Source organism: Gavialis gangeticus, unplaced genomic scaffold, assembly GCF_001723915.1.
Source record: "Gavialis gangeticus isolate Ggan-Ray unplaced genomic scaffold, GavGan_comp1, whole genome shotgun sequence".
Taxonomy (NCBI): Eukaryota; Metazoa; Chordata; order Crocodylia; family Gavialidae; genus Gavialis; species Gavialis gangeticus.
Genome location: NW_017729032.1, coordinates 257,941,055 through 257,961,079, shown reverse-complemented (window position 1 = coordinate 257,961,079; position 20,025 = coordinate 257,941,055). Strand labels below are relative to the sequence as shown.

General features: G+C 40.6%; 1 protein-coding gene across 1 annotated transcript in view; it reads right to left on the bottom strand.

Annotated features, from left to right (window-relative positions):
- Positions 1-6,870: 6,870 nt before the first annotated feature.
- The window catches only part of MORC1 (MORC family CW-type zinc finger 1), a gene marked incomplete at its 5' end in the record, with an annotated part of 135,790 nt that continues 122,635 nt past the window's right edge, over positions 6,871-20,025 (bottom strand). Inside the window, 3 exons of the mRNA XM_019523915.1 lie at positions 6,871-7,582; positions 10,682-10,747; positions 14,212-14,406. Of these exons, the coding sequence (XP_019379460.1) occupies positions 7,421-7,582; positions 10,682-10,747; positions 14,212-14,406 (423 nt within the window). The remainder of the gene's footprint in view (positions 7,583-10,681; positions 10,748-14,211; positions 14,407-20,025) is intronic.

Below are 20,025 nucleotides of genomic sequence, written 5' to 3'. Positions count from 1 at the left end.
CCCAGGGGGCACTGCTGCCATGGAGGGAAGGACCAGTGCCCCCTGCAGCTCAGGGGCTGCTTGGCCCTTCAGCAGCTCACCCCCTGGCCATGGGAGAGGCGAGCAGGCTCCACTGGGAAAAAAAAAGTATCAGGCTCTTTGCCGTTTCTGCCTTTAGCAGGTGCCTGCTGAAATGAGAAGCAGTGAGGGTCCTGATACTTTTTTTTTTTTTGGTGGAGCCTGCCCACATCTCCTATGGCTGGGGGGCAAGCTGAGAGCTGCAAGCATTGTTGCAAACTAAACTACATCCAATGAAGTTTAGTTTGCAACAATGCAAACTCATCTAAACCTTACTGAAACTGACACGTGTAAAATATGACACCATTAAGCTACATAAATGACATTTTTGTCACACGTGCATCATGACAACTATCATGTGTACAAACACTCTTAGTCACAAAATAAGCCTAGAGAGATTTCAAATAGGAATCCATAGCATTAAAAACATTTTGATATATGATTTTGATTTCTTTGCAACAGAAAAATTGCTCTATTTTTTTTTTGTAGTGAAAACACAAGTGAAAAAGAGATGACATTTTCCAAGGATGCCTTAAGCCTAAAGATTGGCCCTTGAGTCTAAAAATGTTGGGAACCACTGAGCTGGATCCCAGCTTACTGGTTCTCAATCGGGGTGCTGCTACATTCCAGTGAGTTATGGAAGGGTTCTGCAAAGCTAAAAAGGTTGAAACCCACTGATCTCAACTGTATTCTTTAGCTTATTTATGAGACTGTTACAGGAAATAACATTAAAAGCCTTGCTGGAGTCAAGTTATATCATATACACTGCTCTTCCACCATCCACAAAGCCCATCGCTTTCTCATAGAAGGAAATCAGGTTGGTTAGACATAGTTTGCTCTTGAAAATCCATGTTGACTGCTATGTATCACCTTGTTATCTTCTAGGTGCTTATACATAATTTTCAGTGACATTAAACCAACGCATCTGAATTTCCCTGGACACAACTTTTTCTCTTTATTAAAGATGGACACTATAACTGCTTTTCCCTAGTCTTCTGGGTCTTCACCTAACCATTATTAGTTCCCAGAATTAACAGCTACTGGCACTGGAATTACTTCAGCTAATTCTTCAACTAATCAGTGACTCTCACCACGCCCTGTTGATTAGAAAATATCTAGTTTACCTAAGTAATCTCTAACTTGCCCTTTCCTTACCCTACCAAGCCACCGACCACCAATTTTGCAACATCTGATCACCTTTTTTTGAAAAATGATGTAAATAGAAAATTTAACACATAAAAGCCAATGCCCTCACCTGTCTGTGGCACCCTGGGTTGCCTTGAGAACATTTGAAGGGTGCTATGAGGTGCCTCAAAACTATTAGGTGTGCAAACATGATTCACAAGATAAACCCAAAGATTTCAAATAGAAATTTATAGAGATTCTGACTTACTGTCATCTTCCTGAGTTTTTTGCAACAAGAATTGCTTCATTATTTTTCTGTAGCTGAAAAATGAGTAAAAACTAAGAGCTGACATTTTCCAAAGGGTGCCTTGAGTCTAATGGGGGATGCCTTGAGTCTAAAAAGGTTGGATGAAGTATAGGCAAGAACTTACATTTCCCTTAGTCTTCCTCTTACTTCTAACATATTTGTATTATTTTTGTTACTTTTTATTTGCTGTATCTTACTTTGTGCCTTAACCTTTCTGAATTTGTCCCAATATGCTCATATTGTTCACATAATTCAGTGAAATGAATATCTTCTTTCTACATCACAATTCATTTAAATTGACTTGAATGTACTTGTTGCTAACTATAATTGCTATAGTATTTTATTATTTCTTTTAAACCATATATCAATTTACTTGTGTGTCAAGTGCCCTCCAATGATAACTTAATATAACTGCCAATATTTCTTATAATATATTGCTGTGAGCTATTAAAAATGAACCACCATAGACATTCTCACCTGATACCACAGTAACCAAAACTCACATTACTCTGAAATAGTTATCATGCACACAATTATTTCCAAATAGCAATAACAACAACAACAAAAGAATTATTAATGTTAGAAGAATATAATTTTATCATCTATCATAGTAAAAATATACATTAACTCTAACCCACTAGGGACAATGAAACTAATCAAATCTTGTAAACACAAACACATTAGACATCCATTCTTTTACATATTTTCTCATTTTAATAATTTATTTTCCTAACAAAGTATAATAGAACAAGTTATATTCCAGAAGTTCAAACTAGTTGGAGTTAATAATCTGGTGTGTACCTTAGATCACCAATTTTCACCCCTTCCTATAGTTACTGATGTGAAATATTATTGCATCTTCCTTTACTAGTCATGATCTCACTCCAAACTCACTGGATTCATTGGAACAGGTGAGGGATGCCAGGATCCTTTTTCCATATGTTTTCTTACAAGGATGAGCCCCACCTGGTCTTCTGAAGTATGACTACTTGATTATTGGTGTTTAAAGCCCAAACCTGCTCCTGTTTCAAACAATGACTACAACATGCTATTCAATCCCACAGGAATAGGATTAAACCTTCTGCATCTTTTAAAATATTTTAAAGTATTACTTCCAGGAAAAGAAGGCAAACACTTTGAAGATGGGTCCTGTACAATACAGTGAATTGAAAGAGCTAAAGGCCCTGATGCAGGTAACAGCTGCTAGTTGCTATGCGTTCACTCTGAGCTGCTAAGCAACCACTCCAGGGAGAAAGATCAAAAATTCAGGAGTGGGAGAAAAAATAAGAGCAGCTGTTGGAAGTATCCCTGGAGAAGGCCATGTGATTTGTAGCAAACTAAACAGTACTTAGTGCTTAGAATTACATGTTTCATGCAGTGATAGGATAAACAGTATATTTTAATAAGTCTAATATCTGTGGACCCAGCAGGCCAATAATTTCTTTTCCAAGCAGATTTATGGAGGAGAACATCTTCAACATCTAGCACTATCCAAAAAATGGTCTTAGAAATTCAGGCTTTGACAATTAGATTTTTTTGAGCATACTCTTAAGTATTTTGTGTAATATTGCCCAAAATAAAATATTCTGCATTAGTTAATTGGCTTCTTACAGGTATTCACATGGAGCTGCACTTTATATCTAAATAATCAGCATTCCCGGATCACTGAGATATACTATTCAATACATTAAACAATAAACCCATACCTTATTCATATCAGACATGTGAAATACTTCAAGGGTATCTTCAGCTGGTCTACTCACACCCGTAATGTATAACACTTCAGGTAATCTTTTTTTTAGTGTTTATTCATCCAAATGTTTATGCTGTTCAGCTGTAATTGTTTGGTGACAGCTATCATTCAAACACCAACTTAATAGCTAAGAGCTACTGTGTAAACTTCTTACAGATGCTACAGATATTAATATGGTCTTCTAGTGAGATTACCTTTGATGCCCAGTTTTAATGAAGAACAGCTATATCTGTGTTATGCTGACTATCATTTCTCAAAGTCTCAGCGTAGCACTGGGAATGGATGCAGATGTTGGCTCAGATTTTGAATGTGCACTGATATGCACGGAGTTAAATTAGTGTAAAATGGAAGAGTTCATCTAGTTCTTTCTGTCTGGGATCCTAACCTCAATCTTTTCTCCAGACTAAATAACCCTAGTTCTTTCATCCTTTCCTTGTAAGTCATGTCCCCCATGCTTCTAACCATCTTTGGTGTTCTCTGCTTGACTTCTCAACCTGCCCATGTCTTTCTTGAAGTTTGGGCCTCACCACTGGACACAGTAGTCCAGTTAAGGCCTTTCCAGCACCAAATAGAGTGGAAGAATCACTTCCCTTGATTTGCACAAGACGCCCCTGTTAATACAACCCAGTATGCTATTGGTTGTTCTGGTGACAAGAGCTGACTGTTGGTTCACATTCAGCTTATGGTTCACTCTAACCCTCAGGTCCTTCACTTGAGTTATTGCAGACAAGCTAGTTATTCTCTAGTCTGTATTTGTGCAAGCAATTATTCCATCCCAAATGCAGGAGTTTGTGCTTGTCCTTGATGAATGTCATCTGATTGATTTCAAACACTTTCTCCAGTTGATCCAGGCCATTCTGGATCAACCTCCAGGGTTTCTGCAACTCTACCTAATTTGGTATCTACTGAAAATTTGCTGTGTGTACAATCAACCTCATCATTCAAATAGTTGAAAGAAAATGTTTAATGATACCAGACCCAGGGCAGACCCTTGATATGTCTTCCCAGCTACACACTGGGAGCATCTATACGTGGCTGCATGGCACCTTTGTTACTGCGCTGTCATTTAATGCTTCCTTTTGGAAGTACTAGAAGACAGTACAGTAACAGCCCATACTGTGCTGTGCTGGCCGTGCATGGTTATTTTTGGCTGCTACATCGCCATAGCAACATGCTATAATAAGGGAGCATGTTGTTATGGCGAAGTAGTGGTGGCATTACAGTTTTTGCCAACAGATGCTATAGCGCCGTAGTATCTTGTGTAGGTGTGCCAACTGAATTATTGATGACGACCCATGGGGCACAATGATCCAACAAGCTTTGTTACCACTCTTTAATACATTTGTCTAGTCCAGTGATTCTTAACTAGGGCACCATGGCACCCTGAGGTGCCTTGATATCCTTTCAGAGGTGCTATGGAGTATCATGCAATGTTAGCACTGTTAAGTGTGTGAACAGATTCACAAGATAACCCCGGAGATTTCAAATAGGAATGCAAAGCATTAAAATATTCTGATGTGTTGTGGTCTTTCACAATTCTTTGCAACAGAAAAGCTCTATTACTTTTCTGTAGTCAAACACTGAGTGAAAATTAAGAGCTGCCATTTTCCAATAGGTACCTTGAGTCTTTCAAGGGGTGCCTTGAGTTTAACAAGGTTGTGAACCACAGATCTAGTCTGTATTTCCTTAGCTTGTTAATGATAATGTCACTGGGGTCAGTGTCAAATGCCTTGGTAAAGTCACAGCTTGTCACATCCACTGCTCTCCCCACATCCATAGAGCCTGCCACCTTATCACAGAAGGCAATCAGGTTGGTCAGGCATGATTTGCTCTTGGTGGACCCATACTAGCTGTTTCTGATCACCTTGTTTTTCTTTAGGTGCTTCTCAGTAGATAGCTTGAGGGCCTGCTCCATGATCTTTCCAGTTATTGAGGTCAGGCTGACTGGTCTTCAATTCCCCAGATCTTCCCTTTTCTCTTTCTTAAAGATGGGAATGATATTTGTCCTCTTTGTCATCTGAGGCTTCATCCAACTTACATTCCCCCAAACAACCTTCAAAATGGCACTCAAAATGAACCTACACCACCAAGCCCAAAACAGGCAGGGCTTTCAGTCACCAGCACTCACAACCTCTCACCCAGGCAATCAAGGATTTGTGTTTCCAAGCAGGGTTCCCACTCAAACGCCCCTGTTTGCTGGCCTGCTTGCTGGCTCCTGTACATTCACAGGATCTTCATCTTTAATGGCATGTATAAAGCTTTAAATACTATAGTATAAAAGTTAAATACATTCTGGAGACTTAATTAGCACTTTTCACTGAAGCTTCTCAGATCACTTGGTTTACTCATTATTTGATATGTGAAAACCCTTTGGGCAGATAACCAACAGAAGTAAGTGTCCTCTCCCCCTCTCTTTTTTTGGAAATATAACCATTGCTCTTCCTGATGAGTCTCTTCGTATAATTTTGCAGAAAATTTACAAATCAAACCTGTTGCACAAAATAATTACCAAGACAAAATATGACAGAGGGTTAAGAGCCGTTGTATGCCAAATACAAGGAAATGGATCCTTTCACTGGTCTTGCTGATTAGAGGCATTTACTGTCTTAGCTGCCAAAACTAATTAATAACTTCTTAATTAGCAACTTCTTAACCAACTTTGAGGCATGGCTTCCATGGTAAAATGCATTAGTTCTCAAATGAAATTCAATTTGTATGTCAAATTGGCGGAAAAATAGTAAAATGGGTGAAAATGGTGACATTCCTGCTTCAATCTGCAGGAAAGAAAGGGGAAAATGCTTTCCCCTTTCATTCCTGTACAACTACACAATCTTCAAGGTGTGAATTGCTGAGGGGGCTGAGGCTGAGAGCTCCTTTACAGGTGAAGATTCTGATTTCTGCTAATGTAAATTCCTCCCACAGCAGGATGCCTCTTCAACAATTTTAGTCTGATTCTGCAAGGAAGCTGGACTCTACTATATAAATCCCATGCCCTTACGTGACCTTAAGCAGATTAGATGCTAAACATCCTCAGGCTTTTCAAATGAGAGAGAGAAAGAGAGAGAGAGAGAGAGAGAAGTGGTCAGGTGAACTATTTAAAAACAAGCCAAACTAATTGTAATTCAGTTTTCTGGAGAGCATGGCAGTGTTGAAAGAGACTAGAAAAAATCTTCCCAAGTAACCTGCTTGTTGCAGTGTCCAGTATTAACATTGGGTATTAAGACACATGCTTGTGCTTCAAATTTATGCATTCATTTGGTATTCTGAACTTTTTAATTTACTTCTGTAATAAAATAAAATGTTATGGCATTGTAGCCAAATACAAAGCAGAAGTCCAATCTTCCTGCACCACATGCTTCTTCAAAAGCACAGACAAGCCTGGTTTGAATAAAACTTATATAGGTCTTCAATGACAAGGAGTGTTACACAGTAGTCATTGTTAAATTGCATTTTTCAGATAATCCCAGCAGAACAAATGCAGAAGTCTTTCAGCGAGGTGCTGCAAGATGCATTGTACACTGTTAAGTGCAGAATTGTAGTCCAAGTTTTAACTCATGCTCACTGTCACTGACATCAGTACAAAGGGATTTGTCTGTGTGATGTTTGAATAAAAAGCAGTAGTTCAATATTTGGAAACACTGCCTTTATAAACATAAATAAGTCAAAGATTTGCAGACTCTTTAGAACAACTGTATTTATAGCATCCAGAAAAAGCCAACATGCAGTAAACATAGCCTGAAATAATAATTTACATCTTCACTGACAAAACCTAAAACTCCAGCAACATTTATTACAATGGCATACTAATACCTAATTCAAATGGAAAGTCCAAAAGAGGCCCCTGATCCATTACTGAGTGAAAGTGGAAAAAGGGACATGGTCCCTTTGAAACAGACCACTTTGGAACTGGAGGGAAGGCCCCTGCAACTGCTGAGTGGACCAGGAAAATTGGAATTGCTAAGTGCAGGACATCAGGCCTTGAAACTCAATGGAGAGTAGTAGGTTTTCTCTTGAGTAGGCCAAGAAGCAGGTGACATCAGAGAAAAAGGGCTGGAATTTAGGCTCAATACATGTGAAGGTGCATCAGCAACTCAAGGGACTGTTCACGAGTCAGCCAAGGCAGCTGCTCTGTAGTGCCTTGAGGACAACTGTCTTGTAATGGGAAGCTGGGAAGTCATTCACCAAGAGGGTCCCTCCGGTGAAACCGAGGGCAGGCTCTCTTTCTCCACTGGGTTTGTGCTTATAGAAGGTAAACTTAACATGCCAGAGAAGCACACATCCTGTTTGAGCAGTTCTTCAAGATAGCCATCAAGCTGCTCCAAGTCATCTGTTTCAACACCCTTAAAATGGTAATAAAAAATAAAAACAAACAAACATGAGTGCATCTAAACACTTAATAATCATACAACATTTTAAAACAATTTGTAGGCAAACACATGTCCAAAAAGTGTTTCCTACCCCAAAAAGCTCATAACCTAAAGTCAAATCAAGGACGGGGGGGAATAAAGAAACAGTGATGTGATGCTACTGCACGGTCGTCTCAGGCTACTATGCAGTCAGTGTCACAAAACAGCCATTTGTCGGTGCTACGTGCAACTCGGGTTAATGTGCAGTCATTTAGTACTTGTCTAAAAACGTACTAAATGACTGCACTGTAACAACTGCGAAGTCAGCATCTCGTGTAGATGTAGCCACAGTATAGGAAAATTGATTATAGAAAGGAAGGAGAAATTGCTTTAAAGAGTAGTCAAGGGCCATGAGCACACTAGGAGTGGTGATAACACTGTACTGTCCCGGTGTTCCTAATGTGGAAGCAGCCATCTTTTGCCATTATTTTGCTTGCAGCAGCATAGCAATGCCCCTCTCCAACCAAAGCAAAACCACCTATATTGGTGAAAGTGCAATTTTGCTAGTAGAACTGTGTATGTCTATACTGGATCCTTCCATTTGCTTTTCTAACATCACTTGACACTCCTGCTAGAAATTTCTTTTCACATCATGAGTTAAAGAGGTGGTTCTGGAGGAAAAGGGGAGGGGGACAGGAAAAGGATTAAGCTAGTTTAGATTTACAGTCAGGGAAATAAGCAGAAAAAAGTGATAAAAGGAAACAGCATGAAGCAAAGAGAAACACGTGCATAACTAGAGAGAGATGGGTGGGGGTGTCATCAAGGAGGCCCCTATAGTAAAGCAGATTGAGCTTGAATTTGATGCAGAAAAAGATGGGATGGCCTGGCTAGTGAAGGAGAACACAGACATAAGCAGGTAGTATTTTGCCTGGATGAGAGAGAAGAGAGATGAGAAGTAAGAAAGGTAGACAGTAGTAGTTTACAAAGAACATTATATTTGGAGCATCTTTACCATAGTGCACTATAACATAAGGATGTTTACAATAAAAGTCTTAAAGGGATTCTTGCCAACACTTCTACTGGAAACATTTAATGGCAACACTTCAACATGAGCTCAGAACATAATGAAGGAAATTCTCATTAGAGTTCTTAAGATTCTGAAACACAAAGGACACCAGTTGCTCATTTAAGGTTTTATCTTGTAAGATGCCGAAAATATTCAGCTCCACGTATAAACTGCAGAAAAGCTACTAGAACTGAAAAATAATACTTAGAATTCACTGCATTCAAAAGCTTGTCAAAGTCTATCCCAACTATGCAATTTGTCCAATAAAAGATGTCACCCACAACATGTCTTGCCCCTCTAAAAAAAATAAACTATTCAAGTTCATTCCTGATGTAAATATCTTTTTTCCAGATACTAGACATTTACTGTTTGATGTAGGTTATTATGGTCTTTAGTATTTTGAAGTTCTTTTACATAGGATGCAGGAATTTTGAGTCAGAATGAAACACATTTTTGATTAAAGCAGAGAAAGAAAGTAAAAAGAAAGGTGCTTTGGTCTAGCTAGAAAGAGCGAACTGCATTCCAGTGAGTTGTCTGCTACCAGTAAAGAATGTTCAGATATAGGACTTCACATAGCTGAAACCTGCTGTCTAGTTAGCGAGTTTACCTAACAATGGATATACAGGTGGTTTCTTTTGAACCCAAGGGGCAGAGCACTCCCCAAGAAGGCTAATGCCCCTCCAAAGCAGATGACAAGTTTACTTGCATATTGAAGATGCTAAGTTTTCTATGGAATTAAGCCTAGATTAGCTAGGACAGGTGAGGAGACAGACCCAGTTCATACTAGCATCAAGGGCCTCTGAAGTTTTGAAACCTACCTGCATAATGTTAGCATAGAAACAGATCTGGATCAGCTGTGGCAGGATGCATCCAGCCACACCTGATCCAGTTTACTGTGTGAAACAGGCATCACATCTAGTCCAGCATTGGGAAGGGGCAACGTGACCTGTTTGCCTGGGGATTTCCCACATCCTTCTCTGCCCCACACCTCCTTGCTGGGACCTGTGGAGGCATGGGTTAGCAATGGAGCTGAGGAATCCCCAGAGCCACATGCCTCCATGTCAGGCCCTGCACTCTGTGTGAAGCACAGGTCGGCATGGCTCCCCGTTCAAAGGCACAGGGCACTGGGAATTCCCTGGCTCCCACACCACCCTGAGCCTCCTTGCTGGGATCTGTGCCAACCTGTGCTTCACATGGAAGCACGAATCAGCTCAGGGCCTCGCACAGAGTGCTGTGGAAGCCAGGGAATTCCACAGGGAGATCCCAGTGGCATGTCTGTTGAAGCAGGGAAACCCCGGCTTTCCCTTCTTACCCAGACATGTCGTTGGAGATACTGGGGATGTACTGAGGTAAGTGAAGAAACCTTGACTTTCCACACTCACCCAGACATGACCTCAGAGATCCCAGGGGTGCATCTTGGTAAGTTGGGAAAGCCTGGCAGCCACTCCAAGGGCTTGAATAGCACAATTCTGCTCAGGAATTCCTGGGATGCTCAGGATTGGGCCCCCCAACCCCCTTGAACTCCAGGTGGCCTGTGCTCTCTCACCGTAAGGAAACAGACATCTGCCACAATGTAGTATCAGAAATGATTACTACCTTCTGTCACAGCCACAAATTTGGGCATTTGTAGTGCAACAAAACTTAGGGATGTCCATTTGTCTTTGCTTTGTGCCACCATATAATTTTTTATGACAGCACAAAGGCAACATCTGTCTTCATCCTGAGAACTTCTGGCTAAAAACAACAGTTGGTTTCAAAACAAGAAAATGGCAAACATGGAATCACAAAAGCGACATCACAAAGAGGTGGTTAATTGACAAGTATGAAAGGGACCAGGGACTTCAATCCCAGTACTTTTGCACAGCAACATCACCACCAATCTTTCCCATGTTTTAAATATTAGCAGTACCAATATCTACAATGGAAGGTAATACAAGGCTGAGAATTTACAGACATACTATTTACAATGTTTATCTGACTCAATTCAGTGACCAGGAGCCAACCGCAAAGATGAGCAGGTCACTTACCTCAGCAGAAAGGTCTTTTTTTTCATTAACTGACTGGCAGTATTTCTGGAATTCAGTGACAGATCCCTGTAAGGGAAAGTAAAACTCATCATAGGAATACTTGTTTTGCTACAGTCCACTTCTTACTACCTGAAGCTTTATAGTCTCTTTGTAAGTGAAGACATGCAGCCCTTACTAAAAAGGAACAAGCCCATAGTTGAGTATACAACACAACACAACAGAAAACTGATATTTTTGCTTTTTGGTGGCAACATTGATACCATTGCATGGTAGAACCTGAATTCTTTACAGGACTAAGTTCCTCATCCTCTGCAAAGATGAGAATTTGTGAACTAGCTGGGGATGCATATAGCCAGAGCAAAGAGCTGTGCTTAACTGCTGAGGAATTACAGATGAGTGCAGAACCAGCATGCTCTGAAGCAAAGGCTGCAGAAAGCAGCTGAGTAGTTTGTCTTTAAATCTGACAACCTACTGCAAACTAAGTGGGTTGAGAAGCTCCCAGATACAAATGATTTGGGTTCTACCATACAAAAGTCCATCTATCTCTGAAACCAGAATGCATTTAGAGTCAAATCCCAGTTACAATTAAGTCAATTGCAAGGCCCCTGGCAGACATTAATTTTACCTTATAATGGGATCTGAGGAATTTTATACAGATTCCAGAAATGGCACGTCCTGCCATGCCAGATATTTAAGATCTGGCATGGCAGAATATGTGATTCTGGGGATCTGGGATAAAACATTTCTCAGTTCCCACTTCATTTCTGCTAGCCCAGGGGGACCTTGGAATCTGGGAGTGGCTTTCCAATTCCAGGCTCCCTGCACACTTGGACTTTCGAGGTGGATGGGCAGCTTCACATAAGGGAGCAGGTCCCCATCACTGGGCTGCCTGCATGGCAGCAAATTTAAAATTGCACCTGGAAGCCTGATATTGGGAAGCCATGGTGGCCCAGCATGATCTTTAAATCTGCACATGTGCTGGGAGGCAAGCATCAGGGAGCCATTCCCTGATCCTGGGCTCCCCATGTGCCTTGAACTCTGAAAGGCTTCCTCAGCATCACAGTCAACATTGCCATCAGCTTCCATCATGGAGCCAGCGGCTTTCCCTTCTGTCTCCCTTGGAAATATCACATATGCCAATAAAAGCGAGATGCAAACCTAGTGCAAAGATGTTTCGCATTTAAAAAGTAACATCCTTTTGGCTGGTCTGCCATTTTATCCTGTGCTTGTTTGAATATGCGTCATGTTACAATAAATTGCACAACAAATGTAACATCTTGCAGGGCTCAAGACTCTCAGTGATTTTAATGTAGCTAAGCTGACTTGCACCACAGCAGAAGATCAGCAACTGCACACACAGACACAAAAAGATGTCTGAGGATTTTTTTTAGCTTATTCTCATTACTGTAACATTAGGTAGAAGAAGGGGGCACCCACTGTAATTAGTAGGAAACAGGTTTAAAACTAACAAGAGAATGTACTTGTTTATGCAATGTGTAGTTAACTTGTAGAATTTATTGCCACACAAGTGGTGGAGGCAGATGGCAAATCCAGGTCCACAAAGGGAACAGGCAAACTCATGGATGACCGATCTATTAATGGCTGTTGAACAGGACGATTGGAGATATTTCCTCTGGGAACTCTAAGCCAATAATGATAGATGCCAGGGAGGGTAATGAATAGGGGATAGATCACTCTAGATATATGCAGTTGAATGATCTCTCTGTAATGGATCCACTCTTCCCACTGCTGGAGATGGGATACTGACCAGAAAGACCATTGGTTTGACCTAGCATGGTAATTCTTATGTTCTTCCTAACAGAAATTCTGTTGAAATATATGCTAATCACAACTCTGGCACAGCTCCAATGAAACTGAAAGAGTTCTGACAATATGCACCAAGGAGTTAACTAAGAGGTACAGACATACAACATGATTATTGTAGATTGATTTACTGTAGACTTAACCCTATTGTAAGTGTACCCTCAAGTACAAAGTAGACATGCAGCAGGTTTTCCTAGTCTAACAGTCTGCAGTAGGTGGCGTTACATGCATGGTCATGGGGAAACAGGGGAGCCAGCTTGCATTGAGAAAACCTTTATTTTAGGGCAGGATGGCTTATGGGTGTGCATACATGATTCGTATAGTTACTCCTCACTTTTGGAGAGTAACTTTTTCATGATGTAGAAAAAACTTACACTGGTGAAAGGCTGTGCACCATGGGTTTGTTCCACTTTTGTTACAAAGCAAAATTAGCTTACACTACTGTGTCCTCATCCTAAATGGCAATTAAATTTTAATTTTAAAATCCATGCTGGTTACCTTTTTTATTAGTTTTCAGTGACTTGTGGACGTTAGAAATGATTGTTCAGTTTTTCAGGCTGTCAGTGGGGTTATTTAGGTTCTATTCTGATTCTGCTGAAACACTTGAAAAAGCATTACAGTGATACCACTGCCTTTGTCCTGGCCCTGCCTCAAAATATGAAATTAAAAGGAAAGTATATTCAAGAAATATACTTTACTGCATTTAGTTAATGTCATAATAAATATTTATAAACTTGGTACTACACGAGCTCGAGCAGCACTATACTTAAAGAAAACCTTGTGTTTAATTATAAAATCAGCTGTCTGATTAGATTGCAACATTAAATCTCTAAAATGTTAGCCCTACTGTAGGAGCGTGCATGTATTTTGGATTTACCTACATGGAACTCAAGCAGTGTGGAATAAATAAATCATATTCCACACGTTAGGAGGTATATAGGCATCTAAAAGCAATCCTATTCCACCCTGTTTGAGTCTCTGTAAAACTGACTTTTGTAATGGGCCTCTATCTTGGTCTTAAGACTGTCACAAAAAGAAGAGAGGAGGAAGAAACCCATTTATTTTTTGCATTTCTATCTTTCCAAAGGACTCCAGCAGGTTGGAATAGGACCATATTTAGATACTTAGGCATCTCTGAGGTTAGATAGGATCTAGCCCATTTTGCACAGTAAGGTAGGATGTGAATTCACGGTGCACTAGCCGCTCTCCATTACCTCCCTGAGGTAGAAACAGCTGACAGATTAAATCAATGTGGGGTGACCTACCTTACACAAAGGCACTTTCCATATGTGCACTATGCACTAAAAGTCACCAGGCAGGAAGTCTGTGTAGAGTGGCTTTGCTGCTGTAGAGTTTTAGCTTACTGCTTACTGACATCTTTTTGTATACAAGTCCTCTGCTGTGAGATGTTTACAGCAACTTTTTAGCTGTCAAGGATGCCAGGAAAAATCAGATAGCTCAACTTACTAGTAGATTTTTTTTGTTACCTCACTGAAAACAGTTCATGATTCTAATGAACCTTTCCAGCCTCCAGAGCATTTTTAGTTTTAGAAATGTATCTGTGAACAAATTCATAATGCATGGACACTTACTATGATATGGAGACCTACCATAGTCTAGAACAGCAACCTTCAGGACAAGCTGTATTTTTCTTATGGAAAAATACCAAGATCTTATTAATAATACAAATCTGAATTATCACTCACTGGAAGAAGCCGCTGTAGTAATTCTGCCATCTTTTCCCGAAGGTTCTTCAGTTTTTCTTTTGTAGCTTTCATTTCTAACTCGCAGCCTCTTTGTCGCAATTCCCAAATTTTTGCTACTTCACAAGAGTGGCTAGTTATAGACTGAATTTTCCCAAGTAGCTGCCTTTCATATTCAACGAAATAGTCTTTTATAACCTAGAGTTGAAATTGTAAGCATATTTTATTAGAATTAAAAGCAATACAACTCGCATGTATTTAAATATATATGTGCATATATACACCTGTATAAATATATTTGATTTTAATGGATAACTGGCTTATTGTAGTCTATCACACTTGAACACAGAGTAGCCCAGCATAAAAATGGACGATGAAACCTTGCTTTCACTGTTGACAATACTTGATGGTGTGGGAAGAATTCAATTTAATCATAATATTTTCCTTTATAAACTCCTACCCCCTTTGTCTCATCTAAACCATGTTGCAGACAGAAACATTTCTCTTAAAATGCCTCCCCTTTTTCCTAGAAAGCTAATGAGGAATGCTTAAAGGCTGCCCATTAAAAATTATTGAAATTTCTGCACAGAGGGAATGAGCTAAGAGTGTAAGGTTCTTATTGAGATGCGGAAACAGAGATAGCTCTACAAAGCAGAAATTCATATTGTTCTGCCTATGTGAATTATGTTCTGCATTATTATTTTGAAAGAATTGGAGTTCCATATTAGGCTGGATTTTGTGTTAAAGAGAATGGTTGGAAAAGAGTCCCAACATTTTTAATTTGCTCTCCATTAGACAGTAATTTCATCACCAGTAATACACTACAGAAGTGTTGCCTTACATTACCACAGTGCTGTGACTCTTCCAAAGATACTTCAAGATCATGGCAATTCTTAGCAAATCTGAGGCTTCCTTATGGAAACTACAGTGGCTCAGCATGCACATTGTTTACAAAATTGCTGTTTAACTGACTTTTGGTAGGCAGAGAAAATTAATCTATATCTTAACCAGGAAACCCAAAGGACAAAAGCAGAAGGAAAAATCCTCCACAAGAGAATGTTGCATCTTCTATAACTGAGAATGAACAATGTAAAGACATTTTCAAAGGGAGATGCCAAGTAAAGCTGCCTAGGCAGCATGTACAACTGAAGATAAGTTAAACAGGAAATTTGTCAGCAGTCAGCAGGGAAGGATGAAATGTTGCTGGACAATTTTACCAATACATTAAGTGTTTTTAAAAACTTTCCAAAAGCATGTAATAGGTCATATATATCACTATTCTCAGTTACTTAATAAGAAAGTAAGTAAAGTAAGTAACTGGGGTGGGGGGCTGGACTCGATCATCTTCCAAGTCCCTTCTAGCCCTGATGTCTGTGAAATTTATGAACCTGCTTTCTAGAATAGATCTTTAGGTGTTTTAATCAACTAGCAACGGAAAGACTAAGACTAGCATGCTTACTTTCACCATGTTTCTGTTAAATTAGATACGGTGGTAATACTGTATTTGCTCAACTATAAAACAAGTTTTTTGCCCCCAAATCAGCATAGGGAAAAAAGCCCTTCATCTTATATTTGCATACCAGCAACTCTCCCTCTTCCACCTCCTCTATTAAATACATTGGCTATCATTAAACTGCTGCTAGAAGCAGCACTTGCTCAGTCATGAAAACCAACTATGAAGTTGATTGAATACAGCCCATGTTGAGCATGCCCATATCACACATGGCTCATATTGGGCAAACACTGATGGAAACCTTTTTTGCATGTGTGGCCCCTTAAAAAAAAAAGGTCAGTTACTTCCCCAGGAGGTAATGAGCACTGGGCCTGGAAGTACTGCAATTCTAGGCTGGCAATCAGAGATGCCACAGCAAGCTCCAATACCTTCCTCTGGTGCCAAGAATGGTGATGGGAACTTGTTAAGTTTTTTTTTGGTCAGTGAAACCTTAAAAAAAAAAAAAAAAAAAAAAAAAAGGGACAGATGTTCCTACAGGTGGGAACAGGCACAGGTGGGGACATGCTGCCATACCAGGCCAGCACATGGTAGGCTGGAACAAGCTCTAAGACTTTTCCCTAGTTCCAAAAATGCTGATGAAACCCACCATAAGGGCAGGCCACTACAGCCCATCTGAATAAGATACAGTGCCCATTGTGCTCAGCTCCCCTTAGCACTAATACTTTTAAAAGTCATAGTAAGCCACTACATCAAATCTATTTTGATTTTTTCTTCACTCCCACAGAGGAGTTGTGCTTTTCTTTTCCATTTCCAATTATTCCTGTTTCTTCACTAGCCTGAAATATCTGGCAAACAACGAAACTGCTGTGCAGCTGAGAGGCCCTGTTGCTGTCTCTCTCAGCCTGTTGCATAGGATTAGTGCGGCCCTGCCCTCTACAGCATGGAGACAAATCAGGCAGACCCATGCCTCATCTGCAAATACATTTTGGAGGGTCCTAGGACTTGTGACAAGAACACCCTGTTTCAGTCACGAGTAGGGGGCTAATTATCATGTGGATCCTTTGGGGTGGGGTGTGGGGCTGGAGTTCACACATACTGAGCAATGCTGGGCTGTGAGCCACCGTGGCCTGAAATGCTGTTGACTCCGCTGGGGCCCAGCCTAATGAACTATCTGATAAGTCATGAGCTTTTTGGCATTGGACTAATATGCAGAGTTTATATTATGCATAAGTAGGTACAAAAATTGTGCTTAAAAGTATGTTAATGGACTGCCTGGGCTGAAATTTGCAGTAGGCAGGGTTGAGGGCAGAGTCAGACCCCTAACAGTCTCCTGTTCCCCTCTGAAGTTCCTGCCCTCCTTTCTGTTGCTTTCCTGCTCTTATGGGTATACGCAGCTTACTTCCGCATTGTGCTTGGGGACAAAACAGAGCCTGTGCAGGGTTTGACAGTAAGGGGGGGGGCGGGGCAGGAATGCCACAGTGGGAAGTCGTGGGGGCAGAGGTCAATGGGATTCCCCCCAGCCAGTATTTACCCTGTTACAGCAGTGGAAGGAGGATGAATTCAAGACACTCTGATAATTATATTCTATACCTAGAAAATTATAACAAATTTTCCATATATAGAATCTAAATTTGGGGGGGGGGGGGTTATATTCAGGATTGTCTTGTACTCAAGTAAATACAATAATTGTTTGATGAAAAATAAAAAGAGAAGAAAATGATTTTAGTTTTAAGAAACCTTTGGCAGATTTAATCTTCCAAAATAAAGTAGCTTTCTCAAGAAAGAGATAGTGAGTGCAGAGTATGTGAAATCAACTGGGTTCCACTTGACTGTTTTATTCTTGTTTGGATAAGACAATTATCTGGCTATCACATGGAACACCATTTTAAAAAATAGAAAAACCTTCCTATTCTATTCACCCATTTTATCCATTTAGAGCCAGTACCTGAAGAGAGACCTTAAGAAAAGAAAAGGCCAGGGGAGAGCTGAAGATATTAAGAAAATGAGTTTCATCCCGTACAATTCTCTTGTTTAATTCTTATTTACACTTAAAGCCAGCAGGAAGAATGCACCAACATTCTTCACTGGCTATCACTAAGAAATAAGCCGCAAAGGTAATGGATATATTAGGATCATGTAATACACTAAGAGTACGATTCTGCATTCACACTCTCACATGAAAAAGCTGTTATTCTTAAAAGTAATCCTCCTGAAATTAATGAAGTACTCTTGCCAGTAGAAGTGGCAGACTTTGAAGACTGAACTTTAATGCACTAATGCATCCGATATCATTGTTCTTAAATGACCAGACTGTTTTGTTGGGTCTTTGATGCACTTCCCCATGACAATTCTTGTTAGATATTTAAATTAGACATACTTGAAAGAGTAGGTTTTTGAATGAACGTTTGGTTGCGTTTCAGAAAAATAAGCACCTCTGGTTTCACCGGCAGAGTACTGGCAGTGACAACACTAACCACACTTCTTATAAACTGGCCATCTACATAATTTTAAGAATAAGTTGGCATAAAGAATACATAGGCTAAATTCTATCCTCAGGTACACCTAAGAAACTTCTGGGTGCACTGAAGTCAGAAATGCTTTAAGACTATAACTGGGAACCAAATTTTAACTCAGTTTTACTGACCTAAGCTTAGATGTTTTGTGCACTGGATATTATTTAAGGAGACTGCATCTCTTAAGTATATGTAATAAATACAGCTAAAAAAATTCAAAACTCTATAAGTGAAATAATTCTCTTTTCCCTGGAAACCTGCATACAAAATAATTTACTATACCCATCAGATGTCATATCAGTTTGGAATATAAATGAATTGCATTTAATAGCTTTACCTGGCTGCTGCACAATGCTGGCTTCCTTAGTAGTTCAGAAAGACACTCTGGCTATTTTTATGGAAAAAATAAGAATTAAAATTTACACTTAGGTCTTAAGGATATTAGAGTTATGCATGGGATTTGCAGGTACTCAGAGAAATTGGTTTAATAATAAGATAATAAGTATAAATACATACAGAAAAGAGGCAAAGGAGCAGAGTCCTACACCAACCAGCTGGGAAAACAGAAAAGCAGGTTCCAAAGCATTGTTGCTGTGGTTCCAAAGGGGCAAAGTGAACCTTTACTATCAACTGGAGAAGTGTGAAAGTTTTTCACAGTTGACTTATTAATTTACAGAATTGCAGTAATGTCAGAATGTAATAAAACAAACAGTGCTGGAAGAGACTATGGTGACAGGATGAGACAGAACTAGAAACCCCTCTGGCTCTTTGATTTAAGAGAAGAGGTCATAGTAGTCGCTTGACCTATAGGAGAATTCATCTCAGCTGGCTGGAATAGTAACTCTCTATGGACATTTTCTAGAGGGCATTGCATCACATTTAATATGGCAGACCCCTTGCTGATTTAAGTTCAATCGGAGTCCCCCAGCATCCTGGCATGCTGCCTGGGCTGGGCAGGGCTCTCTGCTCCACAGCAGGGCTGGCCCCTCCCTTCTGCTCCCCAGCCAGAGCTCCAACAGAATTGCAGGTACAGCAGGGTCTGGTGGCTTTCCCATGCCCCCTTCTCTCCACCTCTCACCACTCGCTGCTTAAGCAGAGATCCTGTCCTCCTCTCTTCCAAAGCATGGGCTATAGCCAGCACGTAGTATACTAGCTAATGCTGTGTAAGGCTCTGGCAGAGACTGCAGACACAGCAGGGTCTGCCTGGCTTCCTTCTGCCCTTACCCACCCCCACACTTGATGCTCAAGCAGGAAATCCACCCTGCCCTCATCTCCCACACCAGGAACCCCAACCCCAGGGACTCTAGGCATGTGATATGTTAGCTAATCCCGAGAGTTGTCTGTGTTCATGTCTTTCTCCAATTTCATTGGGATAGGCAGACAAAACAGTGACTGCTAAGGGCTTTTGGAACTAAGCAACAGGTCAGCCAGTGAGCTGTTTAAAGAAGTTTGACGTAATGGAGAGAGGCTATTGTTTTGCTATTGGGGTAATAAAGACCGTTATCAGCCTCCGGCTGGCTTGCTCACCTGTCAGTTGCCTTCAGACAGTATAACAAAGTAGGGAGGGAAACTGAAAAGCTCTGTATCATCAACAGATGCATGCACTGTACACCCCCCTTGCCTCAGAGTGATAGCAAGGGGCTGGGGGCTGGCAACACTCCCGCCCCTTGAGCAGCCAGTGGGAAAAAGCCTGAGATGGTGCAGGCAGACCTCCCTAATCAGAAGTCCTCCCATGGCCTGGCCTGGCCACACCCCTCTCCCCCCCCACATCTTAGCACTGGAAGGAAAGGGAGGGCGGCTCTAGCGCCCCCCCCCCCCCCCCCTTTTACCCGGACCCCCCACAGACATTTC